The 24,938-nt window shown below is 36.2% G+C and overlaps 2 protein-coding genes across 2 annotated transcripts in view; both read right to left on the bottom strand.

Moving 5' to 3' along the window:
- Positions 1-1,696: 1,696 nt before the first annotated feature.
- Positions 1,697-16,319, bottom strand: LOC107742458 (protein Red-like). Its single transcript, XM_016555423.1, has 18 exons — positions 16,217-16,319; positions 15,054-15,120; positions 14,052-14,144; positions 12,404-12,463; positions 11,744-11,911; positions 10,938-11,052; positions 10,787-10,857; positions 10,663-10,709; positions 9,538-9,701; positions 8,029-8,130; positions 7,890-7,908; positions 7,118-7,196; positions 5,661-5,741; positions 5,522-5,579; positions 5,351-5,439; positions 5,155-5,263; positions 3,835-3,869; positions 1,697-2,137 (listed from the first exon to the last, which is right to left on the bottom strand). The coding sequence occupies exons 1-18, from the start codon at positions 16,230-16,232 to the stop codon at positions 2,110-2,112; spliced, it is 1,401 nt and encodes a 466-aa protein (XP_016410909.1). The 5' UTR covers positions 16,233-16,319; the 3' UTR covers positions 1,697-2,109.
- Positions 16,320-24,570: 8,251 nt separating this feature from the next.
- The window catches only part of jade2 (jade family PHD finger 2), a gene marked incomplete at its 5' end in the record, with an annotated part of 28,270 nt that continues 27,902 nt past the window's right edge, over positions 24,571-24,938 (bottom strand). The window contains one exon of the mRNA XM_016555422.1: positions 24,571-24,937. Within this exon, the coding sequence (XP_016410908.1) occupies positions 24,642-24,937 (296 nt within the window). The remainder of the gene's footprint in view (position 24,938) is intronic.

Genomic DNA, 24,938 nt, shown 5'->3' with positions numbered 1-24,938 from the left:
TTGTTAGTATTTCATGCTATTACGATACTTTATTCACGATTATTTCGAATGTAATGAAGGTTCTGCAGTGACTTAATAATGTACAACTTAAATGTAGAATAATTTTTATTGTAATTTTTTCATTGTATCCGAAATGTAACAAAATGTTAACTTTTAACAAACTGTAACATTTTACAATAAGGTTCAGTTCATTAACATTAGCTAATGCATTAGGTATCATGAACCTATACAACAATTCTTTACAGCATTTAATATGTAGTTAAGTGTTATTTTACACCATTGTTCATTTATGAATTCATGCTCATTACAGTTTTTCTCAATTGCTTAAACACATTTGTCCACTCAGACATTACATTTTCTGAACAGTTAACACACAGCTCAATGGCCAAAATGACTCATTTTGTTTGCAAAATGCTCCAACACTCACAAAACATGCAACATAAGCAAATACTTCAATCAAACACCTCAACTTGTGGTCAAATTAATTTATTCTTTCAATCAATCATTACACAATGGACAACAAACACAGCTATCAATATGAAATTACACTGTTCAAACTCAGAAGAGTTGAATACATCCTTGCATGGCAAATCCATCAGCAGCCCTCTCTCTTTAGGTGAAAGTCTTTCATTTAATGCATCAAAAAATGTGATGAGGAATTCTGTATTGAACTGACAGTTTGCATGTGGAAAAGGACAGCATCATTGGAGATGGCAGCACACATGGTGATATTACTGGCACTGCAACAGTGGCCCTCTGCCCAATAAATGTTCCTCCCACGTCTCCTAATGTGGCCATTTTCATTTCTAGCTGTAAATTGTTTTGGTGTAAAATGATGATTTTCTACTGCTTAAGCTGAGGATGCAGCTCAAAATGCAGTGTTTTGAGCATTTGAGTTCACAGTAAACACTTTGGTGGGGAGTTTACCGCTTATGTGGAGTTTCTTGACTCTCTCTGAAATCTTTTAATGACTATTAGTTTACCATATTTTGATAAAACACCCTCTCTGGCTTAAATGAAATGAAGGCGCAAGTGCATGCAGCCTGTATCAGTCGATTTTACAGTATACTTCATATTCTCATAGGCAGTGTTAAAGAAATTGCTTATTAATGTTACTTTAAAATCCAGTCACAATATTTATTTATATATTGAAGATGAAGGAGTTCTGAAGTGATTTAATTAAGGCTCTGAATGTATTGAAAAGACAAAAGCTGCCTGGTGAATTGTGTGATCCTTTTTAGATGATGTTTTGTCACTAACACGTTTAAGAACCTCAATGACAAACATTGAGGAGCGAGTAAAGAAAATACAAAACGGACCGACAAAACCCCACTTTCGATGGATGAAGAATAGCAGAACATGCTAGTAAATCCACAAATCTAAGTGATGGCCTGCTCGTACCGTAACAACCATCTGAACAGACTGGTTATAATGAATGGAATGCTTTAAGAGATGGTACATCTTGAACAATATCTTGAAGAATGCTCAAGGTAGCCAAACAACGACAGTAGCCATTGACTTCCATAGTATTTTTTTTCCATACCATGGAAGTCAATGGCTACCGGCATCTGTTTGGTTACCCACTTTAATGTCACAATGTATTAACTGCCCATTTAATTATATTTATCATGCTAGCAATAGAATGTCCAGTGCTATATATATATATATATATATATATAATGAATGACAGACTGCATTCCAGAGTGTGTTATGCTTTATTGTTACACAGAATTACATGACAATTACATGCATTTGTATTAATGAATAAATGCGTTCAAACAGGAGTTGTGCATTTGATCATGTCACAGGATGCGTTTACTTCCAGGACAAAGCCTTAGATATGCAGGGAGCTTTGTCCCCATCAATGTTTGCAATATAATTGGCAACACTAAAAAGTCACGATAAAGGATCATGTAGTTTCTAGAAGCTCTGGTGTCACAATTGCATCTAATTCTGAAACACTCTGCCAAACAACTCGCGAAAAAATAGAGCATCTTTTAACATCCTTTCTCTACCACTGTATTCATGAAGAATGAGAAAAACAACACAACTCATTTACGGTTTATACATGTGCATCATACACATGCACCTGGAAGGATTCTTGAAGCTTTAATATTTGGGCCGTTTTACATTCACCCTGTATTAGACAAGAAACAGAAAATGACATGATCATGAACAAACACATTTCATTTCAAAATACACACACTATATTTAGATCCAATCATAGCCCAATTCCCATTATCTGCTCAAATCGAGTGTATTTTTGTTTTTTTGAGGTTATTTAAATTCACATTTTCAAAGTGACCCATATCAGATGTAATATTATTGCTGTCCAAATAAGAAATGTAAGTTTCAATGTAAGGTCAATCCCAAACCTGAGATAATAGCCAGAGCAATGGGTTGACTATAACAACAATCAAAAACACACAAGTTAGCGTGGATTCATCAGGTTGGTGGAAGCTATTTTTGAGCAAATCAATATCAGCCATCACAGATGTTGATTATTAATAAAGGCACTGATATGTTGATGCTCTTTAAGTGTGCTGTCTGTGGACCACAGGACTGTTGGGAGTCGAGACACAGTTCCCCGTTTAAGCGTGTTATTATTAACAACTGGGGCCACTCACATAAACTTAGCCTCTGAACTAAGACTAGTCTGACCAACTAGCAGTTACCAATGACTAATGAGTCACATTTTTCAGATTTCAATTAGACCAATCCACGTTTACGCAACAAACTTAAAAAAAAAAAAATTCAATTATGACCAATCTTAAAGAAAAAAATTAGATGACTAACTTGTAAGACTAGTCGAAGCGTTTTCTGCAACTGGTCACTGGTGACTAAATGCATTTTACTGAACTAAAGCAATCCAGACCATATGTGACCCTGGAGCACAAAACCAGTCTTAAGTGTCAATTTTTCAAAATTGAGATGTATACATCATCTGAAAGCTGAATAAATACGCTTTCCATTAATGTATGGTTTGTTAGGATAGGACAATATTTGGCTGAGATACAACTATTTGAAAATCTGGAATCCGAGGGTGCAAAAAAATCAAAATACTGAGAAAATCATCTTTAAAGTTGTTCAAATGAAGTTCTTAGCAATGCATATTACTAATCAAAAATTAAGTTTTGATATATTTACAGTAGGAAACTTACAAAATATCTTCATGGAACATGATCTTTACTTAATGTCCTAATGATTTTTGTCATAAAAGAAAAATCTATAATTTTGTCCCATACAATGTATTGTTGGCTATTGCTACAAATATACCCCAGCGATTTAACACTGCTTTTGTGCTCCAGGCTCACATATGTCAATAGTTTCCAAGATTAATTCTTGGAGAAAGAAAAAAAAATCAGGGTTCAAAGCTAGGGATTTTTGTTACAGGCCAGTGGGTCACATTTTTATATCCAATGCCAAGAGTTAAGAGCTAAATATGTTCACCCTGGTTCATTTATGCGCAAAATATTTAGCATAAACCATCTATAAAATTGCATCTTGGTAAGATGTGTCAACATTTGAACTGCCTTAAAGTGCGTGTTTTTTGTTGTTGTTTTTTTTGAATATCTAACATATAAGTTTCTTCTGTGCGCACAGAAAAACGCCTCAGACCGCAAGAGTACAAAATTAAGTTCTTTCACATCTTCTTGTGCTTGAATGGTGTAAAAATCACTCGTTTTAATTAGCAAAACTTAAGACATTTCCAAATGATAAACTTTTGTGACAACACACGACTGACCCGATTAAGGATTTTTAGGATATTTTTTAAAACTGAAGACTTTAAAACTTCTTCAGTGACTGAAGCAAAGAGAAACCACTGACACTCACCCATCTGCCTCCATCTTCTTTCTCTTCTCAATGATCTGAAATAAACAGAGACAGTGTGAACATGTTGCAGGACTAAATGAACACTATTATCATCACCAAACTTCTGTTTGCAGCTCACGTGGGTCATAGGGGTGCGATATTGACAAAAAAAATCTTTGTATTTATCTGAATTTTTTGATAATGATAATTAAATGATATTTTGCTGAGTGTGTTTTTGTGCCGATTTAGGCTCGTCATGAATAAATAAATATGACATTAAAACCACCAGTAGGTGGCGGCAAATCCCTGCCTTAATGTGTGATTCATTGAATCATTCAGTCAAACGATTCATTCAAAACACCTGATTCATGTAGAAACAAAGCAAGCAGCTGTCTTTATGAATGGATCATTGAATCAATGACTCAAATGACTCATTCAAAAGCAGATTCATTCAGGAATGAAACACCGCAGTGTTGCCATGAGATGCATAAATGTCCTGCTCCGGCTTCGTTTGGAACCGTTTTCATCGGCCAAACAGAAATACAACAAGATAGTATTGTGTCTAAAATGTAACACTTAAATTGATTGTTGAGCTGTTATATAAAATCAATACTATATTTGCGATAATGCTCATGCGCTAATATTTAGGAAAACGGCACTGATGCTTGTGCATTATTACTAAACTTTATCATATGTTATCATCACTCAGTCAATGCTTTTGAACTCGCAAGACAAGTTTTTGTTTGTTTTTTTGCAAAGCGAGTCAGCTCGCACATTGCTAAAACAACAATACCGATATTATCACACAGCTCTAGTTGGTCACTGCTTATTAAAGCAATAAGCCCCAAGAAGCCGTGGTTTACAGTGAATTTATAACATCTAAGGAGCACCAAGAAGCCGTGGTTTACAGTGAATTTATAACAGCTACGTGGGTTTTAGGCCCTCCGCTTCGCCCCTTAGCTGTTATAAATTCACTATAAACCACGGCTTCACAGGGCTTATTGCTTTTATAAAACGGTTATTCCATATACGTAGTAAGGTTTCACAAAATAAAACAGAGCAAATAAAGTGTAATGATATTAATAAAAACAGTATTCTTCCACCAAACAATGTAGTTCCTCAGAAACAGTTGTGGTTGCAACAAAGTGGTTGCCGAGCAACAGACAAACGTAAACAAAGGTGTATGTTACTTTGTAGAGTAATTTACAACAACTTTGAACGTGGCTCAGCCAATCAGAACCAAGGACCGGAACGCTCCGTTTTATAACCAGCGTTTTATTCCACTACATCTCAAATTCTTAAACACGACACAGAGTTGCAGAATAGAGCCTGTAAACTCACAGCGCTGATTTTCTTCCACTGTCGGTCTAGCTCAGCCTTCTCGTTGGTTTCTTTAAAGCGGCGAGTCTTTCGGCCCTCAGACATTTTGATGCCGTACTGGAAGGCAGCCCTACAAAAACACAATTATCATCATGATTAAAGTGAACACACAACCTCAAACCGATGCAAACTGGTGAAAAAACAGAGTCTGTGTTACTTGGGAAGCGCCTCCTTCTTGTTCATGTAGTCGCTGTACTCTTCTTGCGTGTCAAAGTCCCAGCGGCCCAAAGGACCCTTCTTATTACCCTAGAGACAGACACATGCGTGAACACGCCTGACCAGAGACACACGGAGACATTTCTCCATTACAACTCAAAATCACTCATGCCTGGTCCATCTTGCTGTAGTCCACCTCCTCATCACTGTCCACAGCCAGATCATCCATTCTACAACAGAGAAGCAAACACTCCCAAACTCAACATCATCAGCATCCTCAACTGTACGTGACAGAAGACGACGTAACTCACGTGGCAGGGTAGCACTCGGCGTAACTGTTTGACATCCCAAAGAAATCTCCAAGATGCTTCTTCTCTTCACGTCTGCTTCCAGTGCTCACGGTTAAAGAAACAAACGTAAAAAGCCATTGCATCATTTGGAATTGGAACGTGATGTTATTAATCTATACACTAGAGCTGCCCCCTTAACAGCCGACCACAATTTTGTTAGTTGGTTAAACACACAAAAAAAAAAAGGCTGGTACTTGGGCTAAATACAGTAGCTATATTGGGCAGGAAATCCAAACATCCATTGACCTCAAATATGGCTTATCATTTGAAATGTAAATATATAAGTAGTGGCAACTTTACACATCCGCTCACCCTAACATTAACCTAGATAAATGTGCGCTAAAATAAAGGTACTGGTGCGATACTGCATGACATGGAGACACCGACGCCATCACATGCATTTTTTCCTAATAACAGCGGAAACAACTTCAAATACACCACCATTTCTACTCAAACAGATGTGAGTAACACACCATTCGAAATTGTAAAGGGTCAACTTCTGTGTACACTCACAATCAGCGTTGGGGAAAGTTATTTTTAAAAGTAATGCATTCAAATTTTGCATTATTCCCCAAAAAGTAACAAATTGCATTACTTTTTCTGGAAATGAAGGCCTGGTTTCACAGACAAGGCTTAAACTAAACCAGGATTAGGCCATAGTTCAATTAGGACATTCAAGTAATTTTTATAAACTTGCTTTAGAAGAAAAAAAACATTACTGGTGTGCATCTTGAGACAAAACAAAGGCATTGATATATTTTAAGATCAATCAGTGCAAGGTGTTTTCAGTTGAAACAGCTCAGACTTACATTTTAGTCTGGGACTAGGCTTAAGCCTTGTCTGTGAAACTGGAGGTAAATGTGTTACATTACTTTTGTGCACAAAACTTTGTGCTTTTGTAAAATAAAGAAAACAAACAGGATGCACTCCCAGCCATGAACTGGAGCGCATCACAAAAATGAAACGAAACTCAGTATATTGTCTCACAGACCAGAAATATATCTACAGAAAGCTTGAAATGTCTACTTTAAAACGAAACAATTCAAACCGAAAACACTCTCCGATTACGCAATTACGTAAAAGGTGCATTTCGCTCTGAAGGCGCATCACTGTACTGCGTAGATGCAGCCGACATGACTCAGAAAACAATAGTTTATTAATAAACAATCAAAATATCTTCTAGCTATTTTTTTCAGACACATTCATAGTCTCAGTACATATTTAAGTAATTAAATTAAATTAAAATAAAAGTGTGATTAGTCGAGTAATGGCTTAAATGAACCGACCAGAAGAATCTTCAATCGGGGGCAGCCCTACTAAACACTATCTATATGCAATAGTGTGTAATCTACATCTGAATTCATTGATTTTCAGTCTCTGAGCGTGAATGCTACAGTTCTGCAGTCACTGAAGGATATGCTTCCTGGCCCTGCAAGTGAGCGGCTCCTGCAAACTTCTCATTGATCAGCTTGATCTGGTCCTTCACAGAGCCTGGACCTGAAAGAGACCATCACAGCACTGAAATATAGGACTGGACTTGAGCATTCAAATGCAGGTCTGACAGCATTTCTTTGAATAGCTTTGTGATAAAGAAGTGTGCCTAATGTGCACTTAAGTGTACTTGAAGAGAGTAAACTTTGATGATTATTTTTCTTAGTGCACGTTTGTGTAATTAAGTGTATAATACCAAATACATTTTTGTTTTGTTTTAGAAGTACATAATTTTAATAATCTTTTGTCATGTTTTAAGCTTGTACACACAATTTTACCTGTGGTGTTATTTGACATTACATTTAAAGTTAACATATTCTGAATGCAATACACTGTAACATCACCATTACAAATGTGTTATTACAAATATATTTAAATATACAACATACCAGCATTCAATAGAAATGACATTAAAGTATGTTTTAATTTCCCATAATAGCTTAAGTACATGTGGCAGTATACTTTAACCATACTTTAAAGACAGGACAAGAGAAATAATTATAAAATTGACTTAAGTGGGTTAAGAAAGGCGCTCCTAAGCTCAGCTAATTGCATTTAATATAAATCTCATTTTCATTTCATTGCAATTAACATGCAATTATATTATGCATTGAATTTAAATTAAAATGTAAAAATAAAATTATTTTCCCCCGTACTGTGCCAAGAGTATGAGGAATAGAAAAGATTGTGCACATTTACCTTTATCAATGTCCACGGCCTGAAGAGACAGAAATATTGTATATACATTAGAAATATAATTATTAGAGATATGCACAAACAGTCAGAGGCAATGAGAATGATTTTCACGTAAAGACAGACACAGCACTGATCATCTGACCTCGTCATCATCAGCTCGGGGTTTCTCAAAGTAACTGTGTCGTCTTTTCTCCTCGTCACGATCTCGCTCTCTCTCTCTCTCCCTCTCTGGTGTTATATTACCCTGATATTAAATTACCCAAAACTAGTTAACACTTCTGCATGAGTGTGACTGCCTCTCTTCTGAACAATGTAACCAATCTCTTCATTTTTTTTCCTCGTTTGGAAGGTCACTGAAATACTATCTTGGATTGTTTGCTATTGGAGCAAACAGGAACTAAAATTATACAGGTAAATGTAAGACTTTTTAAAGACCTTTTTAAAACCAAGTAAAGAAAATTTAAGAAACATTAACACGTCAATGTTTGAAAATACAACAGATCTCCATTACTTATTAATTTGTTTCACAAAAAAATAGCTTAAGCTTTGAATAGCTCTGCTCCAAACCACTAGAATATGGAAATAACTTTTACTGTAACGTCTGATCACACTGCAAAAAAAGTGATGCTTTTCTGTAGTGCTTCTGTCTTGTTTTCAGTGCAAATATCTAAAGATTTAACTATGCGAAGTGATATGGAACTGTAATGCGGTCAAGAGAGCTGCCTGGAACTACGTTCGCCGTGCGTTTCCCTGAAAATAATTGCACACCTCAGAACATTCGTCAGCCAATCAGATTCAAGCATTCAACGGCCCCGTAGTATAAATCAAATTATAGCACGAGTTGAGCGAGAGAATATGAAAATATAGAAAAATGTTTTTGTTTTTTTTACAAAAGAATCGGCATTTTCATTTAAATAAAAGATATTTGTTATGAGACAATAAAAACAGCTTCGTGCATCAAAACTTGATTTTCAAAAGTGCACAAATCTGCGACAGCTGAATCAATGTAACAGTTCTGAAAAGCCAAAATTACGTCATGATCATCGTTTACATTATTTTTTTTATGTTCAATCACCCCTTTTCAGATTTTGAGCCATATATGTGACCCTGGAGCACAAAAGCAGTCTTACGTTGCTGGGGTATATTTGTAGCAATAGCCAAAAAAACATTGTATGGGTCAAAATTATCCATTTTTCTTTAATGCCAAAAATCATTAGGATATTAAGTAAAGATCATGTTCCATGAAGACATTTTGTAAATTTCCTACCGTAAATATATCAAAACTTCATTTTTGATTAGTAACATGCATTGCTAAGAACTTCATTTGGACAACTTTACAGATGATTTTCTCAATATTTAGATTTTTTTGCACCCTCAGATTCCAGATTTTCAAATAGTTGTATTTCAGCCAAATATTGCTCAGCTTATTTATTCAGCTTCCAGATGATGTATAAATCTCAATTTCGAGAAATTTACCCTTATGACTGGTTTTGTGCTCCAGGGTCACATATTCACTGTCATGTGCATGCATCTATGAGAGAAGTAACAAGTAAGTCTGGGTCTCATTTTATCCTCAAAATACTATAGCTTAAAGGAATTATTCACCCACAAATGAAAAGGTAAATGTGAAAGGGTTTGTGCTGGTGTGTACCTCCATGGTGGGGCAGTCGGCTTTGCTGCGGATGAGAGTGGTTGGTATGTCTGTGTCTGCATACTCGTCTTCCAGGTCCACCACATACGCCATGCGGCCCGGCAGGAAAAGCTCGTTACGCTCCATCTGACGACCCTTGAACAGGATACGATAGATGTTGCGTCCTGAAGAGCACAACAACACAAAGAACAGAAGACCGTGAGCTTAAACGACACACAACATCAAAAACAAGTTGAAGAGTTCGACCTTTCAAACTAGTTGTCAATATGAAATAATTTGGTTTTTTGTTTTACTTGAATTTATTTACAAATCATGGGTTTGCGGTACCTACTGCATTTGTTTACATTTTCTGCACTGGGTAATAAATTGAATATTAGCTTTATCATCATGGTTATTCTGCTGACAATATAAAACGGGAATATTGTGCATATTGTGCCAATATTAAAAGTTTATCTTGTAAAGACAGTAATCTAGTGTTATCCCCATTTTTATCCCCCTGATAGGTGCTACTTTCAGATGCATTTTGTGCAACGTAAATAAGAGATCCATTGCACAGTACAAACAACTTTGTTGATTATAATGGGTGTTTCTGAAAGAGTGCACAACTCAGTGACTATAAAGAGTGTTCTTTGCTCGCTTTCCGTTTATGACCCATTCACAATTTAAATCAAACTTATTTTTACATGCAACTACTACACACTGTAAAGTTTCAGGAATGGCAACTGTATTGAAATGTGGGACTGAATCCAAAAACTGAATTTTTGACAGTGGATGGGATAAAATAATCTGATACTGTATGCCAGGATTGATTTGTGCAAACTCGTAGACCTGCAACTCGTTCTATGTGATGTGCAATGTGTTTCATTGCTTTTCATGCATGTCTTGACATTTGAAAATGCTCCTTTTGTGTTCATTTAGTAAAAAAAAAAAAAAGGTCAGTAAGCAATCACTGTCTAGATTATTTTTAATTGCCGATTTTTTAATTTTCAAAGAGCAAATGCAAAAATGTTGAGATATGCACTTTTTAGCTACATCACCCAGCCCGTTTATTGCATTCATTTCCTTTATGTGTCTTTAAACACACACACACACACACACACGCGCTGAGACGAACACTGAACTCACCCAGACGAGTCTTGAACTCAATCTTCTGCTCTGGATCTTCATCTTTCCTGTCAAACACAAACATGTTGAAAGATACTCGGAAATGGATTAAAAATGAACACACATATGCTTTTCTGAAACATACTTGACTTCCTTCTGCACTTTCTCAATCGTGTCCTCTTCTTCTCGCTCCTTATTAGTGATTTCAGCTCTGACCTGAATTCGAAACACTAGAGTAAACAAAAGCCAGTGTGTGGCAGCTGTATGATTACCGTACAGTGGCTATGCTGTTGTACCTTCTGCAGCAGGGCGAAATCCAAACCCTTCACCAAGTGAGTGTGCTCCATATCACCACCCAAGAACTTAGACTCCTGGATCAGCTGACGCCTTTTCTCTGCTGCCGATTTGTCCCTGTTCAGCAAAAGAAAAACAACAAAATGCATGTTTTAATCCACACGATAAAACCTATAACTAGTTTGCAATAAAAAAAGGACAAAAGAAAGGACCCAAAATAATAAAACTAAAATATACAATCGTATACTGCCATTTACAAAATATAGCTAAAGAACTCAATGTACAGTGGTGGCCAAAATGATTAGAACACTAGTATTTTCAGCAGCTAAACATGGTTTTAAGTCAGTTATTTCTATGTTTTGCTGTAGTGTGTCAGTAGGAAATATCAGTTTACATTTCCAAACATTCATTGTGACATTAATTGTAATAATGCAGTGAGATGTTTGTGCTGCACACAGAGATCTGATCTGATCATCATCAGTCTGTCTGGAGTCACATGAAGAAACAGAACAAACTGAGACAGACTCAATCCAGAAGAACTGACGCTTCAAGAAGCCTCCTGCAAAGCTCCAGTACTGTTAAAAGTTTAGGCACTTGTGCAAAAATGCTGTAAAATGAGGATGCTGTCATAAACCTGATATTTCCTACTGACACACTACAGCAAAACATAGAAATAACTGACTTAAAACCATTTTTAGCTGCTGAAAATAGTGTTCTAATCGTTTTGGCCACCACTGTAATTCTGCATGACATACAGTAATAAATAACTGATATTAAATGAAAGACACAAATGGCAGAGGACACTCACGCCTCCGCAGTGGGTCCCACGGCTCGATAGTTGGCCGTGGTGCTGATGAGCTCCGTCTCCTCGTAGTCTTTATTAACACCGTCACGTCTTTCTCGAGCACGGTCACGGTATTTCTCCGCCAGCTCGCGCTCTCGCTCCATCTCCTGCTGCCGCAGTTTAGCGTAGTAACTTCAGACAGAAGCGGAAACGTTAACAGAGAACAACAATCAAAACCTGCTCTTGCGTGCATCACATCACATCTATGACAAATAAAAATCATTCTAAAATAACTAACAAATTTTGTGTTTGGTTTTACCACATTTGTAAAAAAGCTCAAGGCACTAAGACAAATTTCACACATTTTGGTATAGAAAAAAAATACCAATGATGGGGGATTGCAATAATGCATGGGGAAAAACTCACTATTTAAAAATTCTCAAGTTCACATGCCAATTCTGCCCTGGTTTTTTTATTTATTAATTTTAATAAATTAACTTTCCACTTGCTAACACAAGCGGGAATCTGAGGCGAATACAGCATAAATAGAAATATTCTGTGTATTCTGCAAGGAAAAGTTTAAAAAGTTAAATGACGCATTTATCAAACCAAAATCAGAAGAGAGACAATAGCAGCAGCAGTAGTAACGTAGGATGATTTATTCATCACTGTTCCTCGACTCACCTTTTTTTCTTCCGCCTGCGAGCCGCAGGATCCTCATCCTCATTATATTCCCGTGGCATCCTGGGAAATTCATCACAAGAAGTCAAACGGACTTGTCAAGACTGTTATCATGGAAACATGCAGTGTAGGGCTGCAGAGACTAGTTGGGAAGTCGAGCATTTGAGCGTGAATTAACCATAGCAAGCATATAGAGGACACGGATTCCTGTTCAAGTTGGCAAAACTGTTACATTGTATTAATATGCTTGCACATATTTTTTTACGGTTACAATGTTGCATGTCAATCTGTAACATGTTACATGTTAAATACAAAGTGATAATTCTTATTTTAATGCTTTTACATGACATTCTAGAGACGTAACTATTGCAAACATTGGCCTAAGTATCAATTAATAAATGTGACCGGTGCTGGCAAAATGAGTCACAATGAGCAAATTTTCAAAGAGGAGTTATTTTTATTTCCCGTTTGAAGTCGACAAGCCATCAAAGTCAGTTCTGAGAAAACTCGAGTTGAAGGTTTCACCAGCAACGCTGCATTGTTTCCTCCACTTCCTTTCTCAATATTAATTACTACATTAATAATCACAATATAGACATTTTTTTATTTTATCTGGGTTATTAAAAATAAGAACAGATGCAAAAAAAACAACAACAACAGTAGAACAAATATGAAAGAAACAAATAGGCCGAGTGTGTTACTTTTTTCATTTTACATCTAAACAAAAGCGTTCAAGTAAGAAAAACAAATAATCAAATGTAAAAATCACTTCAGTGTGTTCATCACAAATAAATTGATTATAAAAACTACAAAAGCAGTTCAATCAAGAGCAGCGATCTTTTCTGTACAGTAAGTCCTACTGTACCGCACGCATCTAATATCATGTTATTTTTTTTGGACAGCCCTAATTCACACTCATTTTGCCAAAATAAATTGATTATTAAAACTACAAAAGCAGTTCAATCAAGAGCAGCGATCTTTTCTGTACAGTAAGTCCTACTGTACCGCACGCATCTAATATCATGTTACACATCAGAAGTTTTTCACCAACAGTTCCCCAACGTTCACTTAAGATATAACAGACTACGTTTGCGTGAATAGCCTACTTAAATACTGTAATTCTGTGTATGGGTCAAAGACGTTAAGATATTTTTTTTTTTTTTGGGGGGGGAAACAACCATTTAAAGCAGTATTACACTTATTGTTTTTATGCTTAAACCCTTTTTCGTCTTTGACCCGTATACAGTACGTGTATATTTATCGGGATCTGGCGGAAGCGTCTTTATGTGCACGATTCATTTGTCAGTCAGCAGCAGCGCAAGAAGCGAGCAGAGAAAAAGGTATTTTGGGTATATTGGGATCGCTGATGAACTCATTTTTGTGAAAACCTGAAATTCAACCAAAATCGACATTTTTCATTTGATTTGTATGTAGCTCAAATTTAGACCGTGCGCATTCACACTCATTTTGCCTGCACGGGTCACAAATACTATTTGATATGTACGATTTGTTTTCATGTCTTAAATGGTAACATGAAGCACAAGTACTCGAGTAACTTAGGTTTTGTTTTGACAAATAAGCGACGAGCAGAAATGAGCAGCCATGCAACCCCTAGTGACTCAAAGAAAGATCTCAGACAAAGTCAAAGTACTCATGGTGGCGTGTTTTGGAGGGTGGAGCGGAGGACGGCGCAGATCTCGGGGTCATCAGAAGCTTCCTGAAGTCATCATTGGTCAGCTTGGATCTGAGGATCACAAACAGATGCTCAGTGAGGCACAAGAACAGATGAGCGAAGCACGAAAATAGTCAAACCTACAGCTAACATTTTAATGGACTGCAACAAAAATTACTCCCTCACTTTATCAGAGGTCACACATTAATAAAGCTATAGATTTAACACTAGATAGAAAGATCATTCACATCACTGTATTTATCAAATAACAGGGAAGTCTTTAAGACCTTTTTAATACTAAATAAAAAACTTTTTGAGAATAAATTGAAGGGAACACAATATGTATATATAAAAAAGCCTTGAATAGCTCCGCTCCAAACCACTGGAAAACAGAACTAACTTTTACTCTACATTACTCTAATCACAATGCAAAAAAGTGATGTTCTTGCTCAGTATTTTGTCTTGTTTTCCAGTCCAAATGTCTAAAGACTTTTAAATCAAGATACATTTACTTGAAGCAAAATGACAGAAGTCTGATCTGAAACTGATCAAGTTTATGATTAAAACAAGAACAAATATCTGCACACAGGCTCAGAGAGAGAGAAAAAAATTAATTCGAAGGGAAAACAAGTTTTCATTCCCTACGGACAGAAATGAGTTCGTGCTTTAAGCATAAACTCACTTTATTTAGTTCACATTTTCAAGACATTTCACATTTGCATCTCAATCCTGATTTAAGGATGTTTAGATGTTTGTATTGAAAAACAAAAATACAAAAGATGTTCATTGCTTTGCAATGAATGCAACATTTAATTCCACGACTTCATGAATTTTCTGCTCTGATTTAAAACTATTTTAAAGGCTTTACGATGCACAAGGGTGTCTTTTTTATGACCAGAACCCATGTTCCCCACCAACCACAGTTGATCTATCATCATCAGCACATTATACGGAGATGAAGTGATGGTGAAGAGCACTTACTGAAGCGCTGAGCGGTGATCCTCCACCTCATGGCCATCCGGAGCCAGAGGATTGGAGTAAACATCAGCTGAAAGAGACACACACACATGAAAACACACTACAGTGAGCATTAGATGTGGTCAAATAATCGTTCATCGCCCCAAAGATACACGTGAACTCCTCCAAATGATGTCCAAAACCATGGCAGAAACTCTGGACTTTATTTTGCTGCTCTCATCTGATATTTCATCTCATTCTCATGCTTTCCGAAGACTTTATCCATTTGCACTCGAGTGCCATTACTGCTGCTCCACTTTGCACTATTGTAAATAGTCCTATTTTATGTCTGCTTCAAATTAAATCTACAAAAGTGATTTTATATACATAGAAAGCATGTGAAATGCAAGTTAAGTGTCTACCTGAACGTAACTTTAGTGAAAATAAAATGGCAAAATATGGATGAAATAATGTTCTATCGTCAATCAGCATAACAGATATAGTGCAGGGCAACGATTAATCGCGATTAATCGCATTCAAAATAAAAGTTTTTGTGTACATGTAAATACATACTGCATGTGTGTGTCTTATATATATACATACATACATATACACAGTACACACATATATTATATACACAAAAACCTTTATTTTGAATGAGATTAATCACGATTAATTGTTGCCCAGAACTAATATTTACATAAAAATTGTGACTATTATGATCATACTAAACATGGCCAGATTTAAATATTTATATTTAAAATGAATCGTGTGGTTTGAAGGACAGTGGCATAAATTGGTAAAGATTTAAAAGTACAATTAATTAGTTTTGGCGGGCTTCACTGTGATCCTTAAATAACGTCTTTTAATGTCATCTAATGATTCTGGTTTTAAATATGCCTGACAAGATTTCTGACAACTATTGTTACGATGAATTATATTATAGTGCGTGTCTTCTGTAAAATGTGTGACAGTCGTTACTGATAATATTAAATTAACTTACACAAGACACATTCTAAAGCGGTTTTAATAAATTCTACACACTATCTCTTTGAAGTCTGCACACAATCACTGCGTCGCGTCGTTTGCGCACAGCGTGTGCTTATAGAATATAACGGGGCATATTCTCAAACATCACTTTATCCACACACAGCATAAACGTTTAATAAAAGATATGTAACACTTACATTCGCGTTCTGGCATGATGAGTCGGGCTCTGTCTAAAACACGACTCGACGAACTCTAATGTTGACAGCACGTCTGCTGACGTCACACTTCCGCTTATCGTCAGTTGTCCGCACGCGACAGCGCCGCCTGTTGAACTGGATGAGAGCCTTGTTTCGCCTTCATAATTCAAGCTGTGTTTTTGAAAGCAATATATAATTATTATTATTTTTTTTTTTTTAAATATATATATATATATATATATATTATCCAAGGCGACTTACAAGTTAGGACAATGGAAGCAATCAAAATGAACAAAAGAGCAATAATACGCAAGCGCTATAACAGTCTCAGTTAGCTTAACGCAGTACACGCAGCAAGTGTTTTTTTTTATTATATAATAAATAAAAAGAAAACAGATAAAGAATAGAGCAAGCTAGTGTTAGAGGACTTTTTTATGGTATAATAAATAAAAAGAAAACAGATAGAATGCAAAAAGATTAGAAAAGCTAGTGTTAGTTTTTTTATTTTTTATTTTATTTTACTATAACAGTCTCAGTTAGCTTAACGCAGTACACGCAGCAAGTGTTTTTTTTTATTATATAATAAATAAAAATAAAATAGATAGAATAGAAAAAGAATAGAGCGAGCTTTTTTTTCTTTTCTTTTTTTAAGAAAAGCAGTTAGTAAATGAATAGAGTGCAAGTCTAAAATGGGCACGTTTTTTTTTTTTTTTTAAAGAATAGAATTAGAATAGAGTGCTAGAGTTATATGGAGGACCAAACCTGCAGAAATTAAAAAATAAATAAATACACAAATAAATAAATAAATGTGTATAAAATTTTAATTTCTGCAGGTTTGGTCCTCCATAGAGTTAGAGCGTCAAATACAGATGGAAGAGATGTGTTTTTAGCCGATTCTTGAAGATGCTCTCAATATATGTACAGTATATTATAATATAGTAGGATAAACTGCTATAAAAATCAGAGACTATTAAAAATGTTATTTGGCTCCAGATATTGTTTTAAATTTGCTCCAACAGCAAAAGAACAAAATCCTTTATTGCATTTTTCAAAAGGTGGGGAAAAATAGTTTTCTGTAATTTAATTCCATGGTATTAGAATACAAAAGTATATAATTGTAATAAAAAAATAATAATAAATCACCATTTTGTTACTCTTTTGGCATTAACACATTATAAACATCCATCTGTTTCTGGTAATGCTTTTAATCATTAATACATTTGGCTCAGAACGCATTTTGAAATCCACACTGGACTTTGCTATATTTATCATATTTTAATAAAAATGCAATCCCAAATGTCTCGTCCAATGCATTTAAAAACTAGTGTAGGAAATGGCAAATGTGCATTCTTTAACTGAATTTTCAAACTGAATATTGCTACACAGAACTTTTGGTTATGATGTAATTGCAGTTTGAAACATGCTTTACATCCCTTTATAGAGTCCTTGCATAGATCATACACTTGGCCTCCATTTTTTCCCTCGAGTCCAAGACATCTTGTGGCCATAATATTGAAACTGTTTATTATGACCACATGGAAATCATTTTCTGTGGTAACTGGCATGATACCAAATAAGTTTAACTCAGATATGTGTGTGACGATGTCATAAGTTGTCTTTAATCTTTGGTTATATGCCCTGTGTTTATGTTTGTTTTGATTTACATTTATTGGTATGAATGTGTGTTTTCTATTGTTTGTTTAAATACAATTTTGGGCTTATTTTTCTTGTCTACGGTGCACATTAGGTTAAGAAGAAAGAGACACCAAGAGGTTTTTTCTTGTAATTTCTTTATTTATTTAAGGTTTATCAATTTCATTTCCTTAGTATAGACATAGTTGACGCAGGGGGGGGTCATTGTTTGTTGTGTTTCTTTGGAATATACGCATCAAAGTATTGTATATTATATTGTTTATTTTTTGTATTTATTTTGGTTAAATTGATGTCAATTTATTTTGAATTCTATGCTCATTGATGAGTTTATTTAGGTGTTTGTGTATGTATATAATTTAGTTTTCCCTGAGTTCCCATGAGATGGCTCGACCCCTGGGTGTAAAAAAGGCTCACTCTGCCTCTCAGGAGTTAGTTCTGGTTGGGGCCTCCATGAGGAGGGTCAACTTTAATGTGTTTTGTAAGTCAATAAACTCCTTTTATGACTGCAAGCGTCTCCCCGCCTTTATTGTGGCCGTGTCCCCACAATATGTTTATTTATTTATTTTCATGTATGCCCCTGCATTGTATTGCATTTGTGTGATTATGTATATCCGAGTAGATATATATTACAGTGCATTACTGCCAGTGCAGAAGGTCTTAAGCTACTGATGGGATATTTACAGCAGTTCACATCAGTGTTGTTGATGGGTAGATGTCTTCATGTAAACACAATTTGGAATGAGAAGATTTACTGTATTGTTGAACACTTTAGTAGTGACTTAGTTATTCCATTATGAACAAAACCTGGCTTTACAAATAACCTAGTACCACCAAGTGTGTCCGTTTCACCCTTGAATGAATCAGTTGAATGAATGACTCCCTCATGAAAACAGTCATTTGTCACCACCTACTGGTATAACAGTCCACTAAAATCCTCCCTCTAAAACACTGAAAATGATTATTCTACTGGGGTATGTTTGTGTTTCGTGCGTGTGGTGTAGCGACAGAGAGCACAGAGTCGTTAGACAGAAAGCACAGCTTTATTGACTGCACTGGTCGACCACAGCCGAGCGCTGGCGATGATGGGACGGGAGCTGTTATTAAGGCATCACAAACAGCATGCACATACAGTCACATGAACATCATATTGCTCTAAAGACTGCTTAACATGGAAAATGTACAAAAAGAAAAAAAATAGTTTTTTGCACTGATGAAAAATACTTGTCTTGACAAAGCCAAAACAAAAACATTGTGAGCCCTTCATTACTGAATGAATCCAAGTTTTTGAACGAATCGTTTGAGGGAATGATTCAACGACTCTCCCTCATTAAGACAAGTGACTTGCTGCCACCTACTGGTGGTTTTAGTTTTATACTTAAAGTATTGTTTAATTTTTAATATTTATTCATCCCAAATGTTATTTTTAAAACATTAAAAATGTCCTAACCAGACATGATGCTACAATACGATAAAAGCTATATTTTCCATGTAAATCTGGGTTTTTGTCCTAATCAGACGTGCCAGTGACAAGCGACAGCAGATTCTATTTTCGAAACGTTTTCTATTTTCTGCGATGTCGGGGCTGGAAAAACGACATTCAAACTATGACAGTGAGAATCTCAGGTACTGACTATGTGCTTTATTCAACGTTAAAAGTGTGAGTTTGCATATCATTTTGCGTGACCTTTATAGCCATACTGAAAGCAACAATATAGTTTACCTCGGATATTGAAAATAGACCTTTATAGCCATACTGAAAGCAACAATATAGTTTACCTCGGATATTGAAAATAAATTACAGCAAACATTTATGTTTAAACTGTGACCTCAATGCATACCAACAAGCGTATTTCATAACAATAGTGTCAGTCACTTAGTATACTTTTAATAAGGTTTAATATTTATGAATTAGATAAACATTCATTTCGCTGGGAAGGCAGTGAGCTGCAGAGAGGCTCCGCCCACACATGCTTCTGATTGGCTTTGAAATTTGATTGATTTTGTTGCGTCGCATAGCCGTGTCTCGTCTGGTGTGGACTGACAAATTGCTTGTCACTGGAATCCTGTCGCATTGTGTTTGGTTAGGACACAGTGCATTTGTAATTGCAGTGTAACTGCATTCATGCCACCTCCGAGCTGCATTGAACAGTGTGTATAAATACATATAAATGCCACTTTAGATGGACAATTTATAGAAAAGATAATCTCTGTCACTGCTGCCAACAAAGAGAATATGAACGCCTTTGTGAGCCATGACGGGCTTAAACCAGCCAACGTATCAGCACAAAAACGCACTACAAATCATCTAATTATCACTAGAAACAAAAATCTCAGAAAATATCGAGTCATTTTTTCGGTCAATATCGCACACCCCTTGAACGTCTCAATGATTTCCAGCTATTCACCCTTCCAGGGAAAGCCAACAGTAGAGACAAAATAACAACCAAATGCAAAGACTAGTTACCCTTTGTCGTTCAAACAGACGGTTCACTAACAGCATACGAGTGTCGAGATCTACTCGTCATGGGAGGAAAATGATTGCACAGAAGCTGAACATTTACAGATATTACGTAGAGTATATGTTATAGTTTTGGTACACGAACGGCAACGAAGCATGATAAAGAAGCGTGAACTCTTGCAGGAGGCTGAAACTAAGTCACTAAAGGCACAGTATTCCATGTTTGCGTTGGGTGCATACTGAACCAGAGAACGGCAAATGACCAGCGCTATGATTATTCCCTATTAAAGCAGCTAAGATACATGAAATCTGTACAGGTTGCTGTCTGTGGTCTGTACGGATACAGCAGACGGCCGTCGCGGTTTAAGCCAGTGAAGAAGTGAAGCAATTCAGCCGTCGTTCATCCACCACGGCATCGTTCCAAACACGAACGACTCTTCTGTGCAACACAAAATGACAGTGCTGTATATTCTAGTCTTCTGATGATCCAAAGCATCCTTTGGTTACGATGCTATTCGCATACTAGCCGAGATGTATGGTGACCGGGGAAGGTTTTCGGTAAATAGATGCTTCAATTTGAACGAAGCATCATAAGACACCAGAAGACTTGGAATGTAATGCATGGACTACTTTTTTTGTCCGTTTTGGACCCTTTCACTGTATGGAAAAGAACAAGACTGAATACAGAACTGGGGTTGGGTGAACTAACCCTTCGATCACTGACACGCATCACGTACGCTACATATCAGATGCTTGTGTCTCATAAATGAAACATTTCTGGACCGAGCATCACTGGAGCTCACGTATGCGATCGTGGATGAGGACGATACTCGATTGATGATGCAGTCCAGGAGTGTAAGGGTGGATATCAGTGCAGGCTGAGATCTTTAGAAGATCCAGACACAAAGTTTACATCCACTTCAGAGCATATGCTGACTTACTTTTCTTTGGCATCATCATACAAGATAAAAGAAAAGAAACTAAGTGCTTCATCATTACACTGTGAGACGATTGTCTCAAAACGTGATGTTTTGGCAAAGAAACACTTGTTGTTTGTGAATGTACAGGTTTAAGCTTCTCAGATGATTACAATCACTTCTTCTCTATAACCCTGAGATAAACACCATGGGCTGATTCATTAGACGTCACAATCAGAGGGAAAACATTAGCAAAGCCTGAGGACACTTTGTAAGTGCGAATCCAATTTGACTGACGGAAGTTGGTTCATGAACAGCACTTTGCTAAAGCAGGATTGATGATTTTAGCATTGTTGGGTCAATGCTGTTTTCTAGGCACCTAGAGTCTCTACAACCTCAACATTTACATATAAGCTTTTGGACCAAGCAGGTATTGCTACAGAAGGCACGCTTTAATGAAGAACATCAATGGTTCTTTCTGAAAATATAACTGAAACAAGTGGAAAAGAAAATGCCAGATATCAGAGTGAATCTCACAAAAAAATCCTCCCTAAAATTCTAGATATTATAATTAGTTGTAACTGGAATATCCCAAGTGGTCCAATGGAGTTAATTGACCATTTTTAATTTTCTTTTAATTTTTTTAGCGATTATCTCCATCTATTGGTATTACAAAACCACCATTTTTATTTTACTTCGTTTAACCACAGTGGTCATCTTTTGTCATGGCGCACAACAAATTTTGGGTCATACGGACGTTTATGGAAACCTCAGTATCCTGGCTCAGAAAAATCACTGGCTCAAGATAGTCCTGAAGCTCCTTGAATCAAGAGCTTATCTCAAATTAATGCACATTTCAAGATACATGAACATTAAAGTTCCTTAGACTTAAAATTTAAGTCCAAATGTAAATATAGCTGCAAGCAGCAATTAAGGGGCCAAGCACAACAGAGGCAGAATGATGAGCAATCATTGCAAGGAGGATCAGACCAAACGCAACAGTGAGTGATTAAAGACATTTTAAAGTGATTTTACTCAAACTGGCTGAAAAATCATAAATTCAATCATTAGTAATATGATTTAATGGTTCATTACTTTTCACCAATATGTAGCACTGTTATCAAATTGATGTGGTGTGGTCAGTGTGAGGTGACAATGACACACACAAAGTTTGGTGTCAGAATGTCAAAGCTTTGCAGAGATACAGCTTTAGATGCAGTTTGGCAACATGCCATCAAAATTGATGCGTTAAATGAAAACCATTTCAGCTACAGACATGAAATCCATAATTTTTTGCCGGCATGGTCTGAAGATGATCTGAGCCAAATTTGGTGAAAATCGGAACAACGGTCTAGGTGAAGATCGAAAAAGTACGTTTTCAACATAAATAAAAATGGCGATTAATGCCGATTATGGCATAATTGCTATCAATGTTTTCGGCATGATCCAAGGAATCATGACAATACGCAAAATTAATAAAAAGTAATTCGTATAATTAAAAAAAAAATAGATATTTTTTTTAAATCTGCTTGATCCAAGGAATCATGACGGCATGATCCAAGGAATCAAGACAATAGGCAAAATTAATCAAAAGTTATTCACGTTTTTTGATTTATATATATATATATATATATATATATATATAATTTTTGACCACAAGGTGGCACTGCTCCAAAACTTTTTTAACACCTTCAGGACATGGTGCCGAAGACACATACCAAATTTCATAACGATATGCCAATGCATTCTTAAAATAAAGCCTTTTTTTTTTTTCAAAATTCAAAATGGCAAGACGCCCAAAATTGCCGACATGCGAAAATTGGGTACCATTTTACTCAGCATGCTGCTATGACTGTAAAGAGACCAGTCTTGAGATTTTTCTGAGCCAAGATACTTAGGTTTCCATAAATGACCCAAAATTTGTTGTGCACCATGACACAAAGACGACCACCGTGGTTATCGGTGTACAAAGTACAAACTGTACAAAAAGTACATAAGTACAAAACTGGTGTTTTACAATGCCAATAGACAGAGGTAATCACTCAAAAATGAGAAAAATTAAAAACGGTCAAGCAACCAACTTTACAACTTCGGACCACTCGAGATGGATTGACCAAACGTCAAAAACGTGCTTGTCGCATGGTACATACGTGTGCTACATTCCCCAACGGCTATTTGTGCTTATTTGCGTCATATTTTCTCTGTACATCATTTTAAAGTAGCCGCATCCTCTGGAGACACACGACAGATGTATTCATATAAAACGAACACAACCTGAACAGACGTCATAATGCCCACGTCATCGTCCCTGTTCCAGGACAGAGCCTACTGCTTCCCAAGAGGACACCTCCGACAGTGTTCATTTAGACTTTTTCGTTTCTTGCTGTTTGTCAAGCACAAATGGTTACGGTTGCATAAATGTAGGCGACGGACTAATATACACTACCAGTCAAAAGATTTTTGTTTTTAAAAGAAGTCTCTTCTGCTCACCAGGCCTGTATTTATTTGATCCAAAATACAGCAAAAGCAGTAATATTGTGGATATTTTTACTACTGCTTTCTATATGAATACGTTTTAAACTAATTTATTTCTGTGATGCGCAGCTGAATTTTCAGCATCATTACTCCAGTCTTCAGTGTCACATGATCTTCAGAAATCATTCTAATATGCTGATTTGCTGCTCAAGAAAAATGTATAAATATTATTATTATTATCAATATTTAAAACAGTTGAGTAAATTTTTTTCAGGATTCTTTGATGAACAGAAAGATCCAAAGATCAGCATTTATCTGAAATAAAAAAGCTTTTGTAACATTACACACTATGCCATTCAAAAGCTTGGAGTCAGTATAATTTTTTTATTATTATTTTGGGGAAAGAAATTATATAAATTAAGATTTTTATTTAGCAAGGATGCTTTAAATTGATCAAAAGTGATGATAAAGACATGCATAATGTTACAAAAGATTTCAATTTCAGGTAAATGCTATTCTTCTGAACTTTCTATTCATCAAAGAAACCTGAACAAATTCTACTCGGCTGTTTTCAACATAATAATAATAAATATTTTTTTGAGCTGCAAATCAGAATATTAGAATGATTTCTGAAGGATCATGTGACTGGAGTAATGATGCTAAAAATTCAGCTTTGAAATCACAGGAATAAATTACATTTTAAAACATATTCAAATAGAAAACGGTTATTTTAAATAGTAAAAATATTTACTGTTTTTCCTGTACTTTGGATCAAATAAATGCAACCTCGGTGAGCAGAAGAGACTTCTTTAAAAAACATTAAAATCTTACTGTTCAAAAACTTTTGACTGGTAGTGTACTCTGACACAAACACTATTACATCGCTAGGTCTAGAAACATCACAGGGCATCCGAAAATGGTTTTAGGAGGCAAGCACGCTTCGCCGCACTACCTCCTCCTTCCCAGCATGCAGTTGGGGCAAGCGCAGCTTCCGGCTGAACGAGCGCAATTCAATGTCACTCTGCTCGGCGTCAGAGAAATATCCGTCTGTTTCAGTGTCGAGTGTGGAGGTGTTGTTCCCAGTGCTCTTGGGAAGGGAGGTCTCCGTCGAGTCGCTCTTAGAGCGTGACTTGCCCTGTCTAGGTCGACGCAGACGCAAGGCCATTTGCGAGCGCTTGCCGCTCTCCACAACGAATCCGCAAGAGCCCCACTCTTCGGA

The sequence above is a fragment of the Sinocyclocheilus rhinocerous genome, unplaced genomic scaffold (assembly GCF_001515625.1).
Source record: "Sinocyclocheilus rhinocerous isolate Xijiao unplaced genomic scaffold, SAMN03320098_v1.1 scaffold1427, whole genome shotgun sequence".
Taxonomy (NCBI): domain Eukaryota; kingdom Metazoa; phylum Chordata; class Actinopteri; order Cypriniformes; family Cyprinidae; genus Sinocyclocheilus; species Sinocyclocheilus rhinocerous.
The sequence above is the reverse complement of the archived record's forward strand: the minus strand, read 5'-3'. Positions and strand labels throughout refer to the sequence as shown.

Bases quoted from the DNA above. Each gene is read 5' to 3' on its own strand.
- LOC107742458 (XM_016555423.1), bottom strand. The intron at 10,710-10,786 runs GTATGTTTCAGA...TGTGTTTGACAG, and splicing joins AAAGTGCAGAAGGAAGTCAA to GAAAGATGAAGATCCAGAGC. The intron at 5,440-5,521 runs GCATGAGTGATT...GTCTGTCTCTAG, and splicing joins ACTACAGCAAGATGGACCAG to GGTAATAAGAAGGGTCCTTT.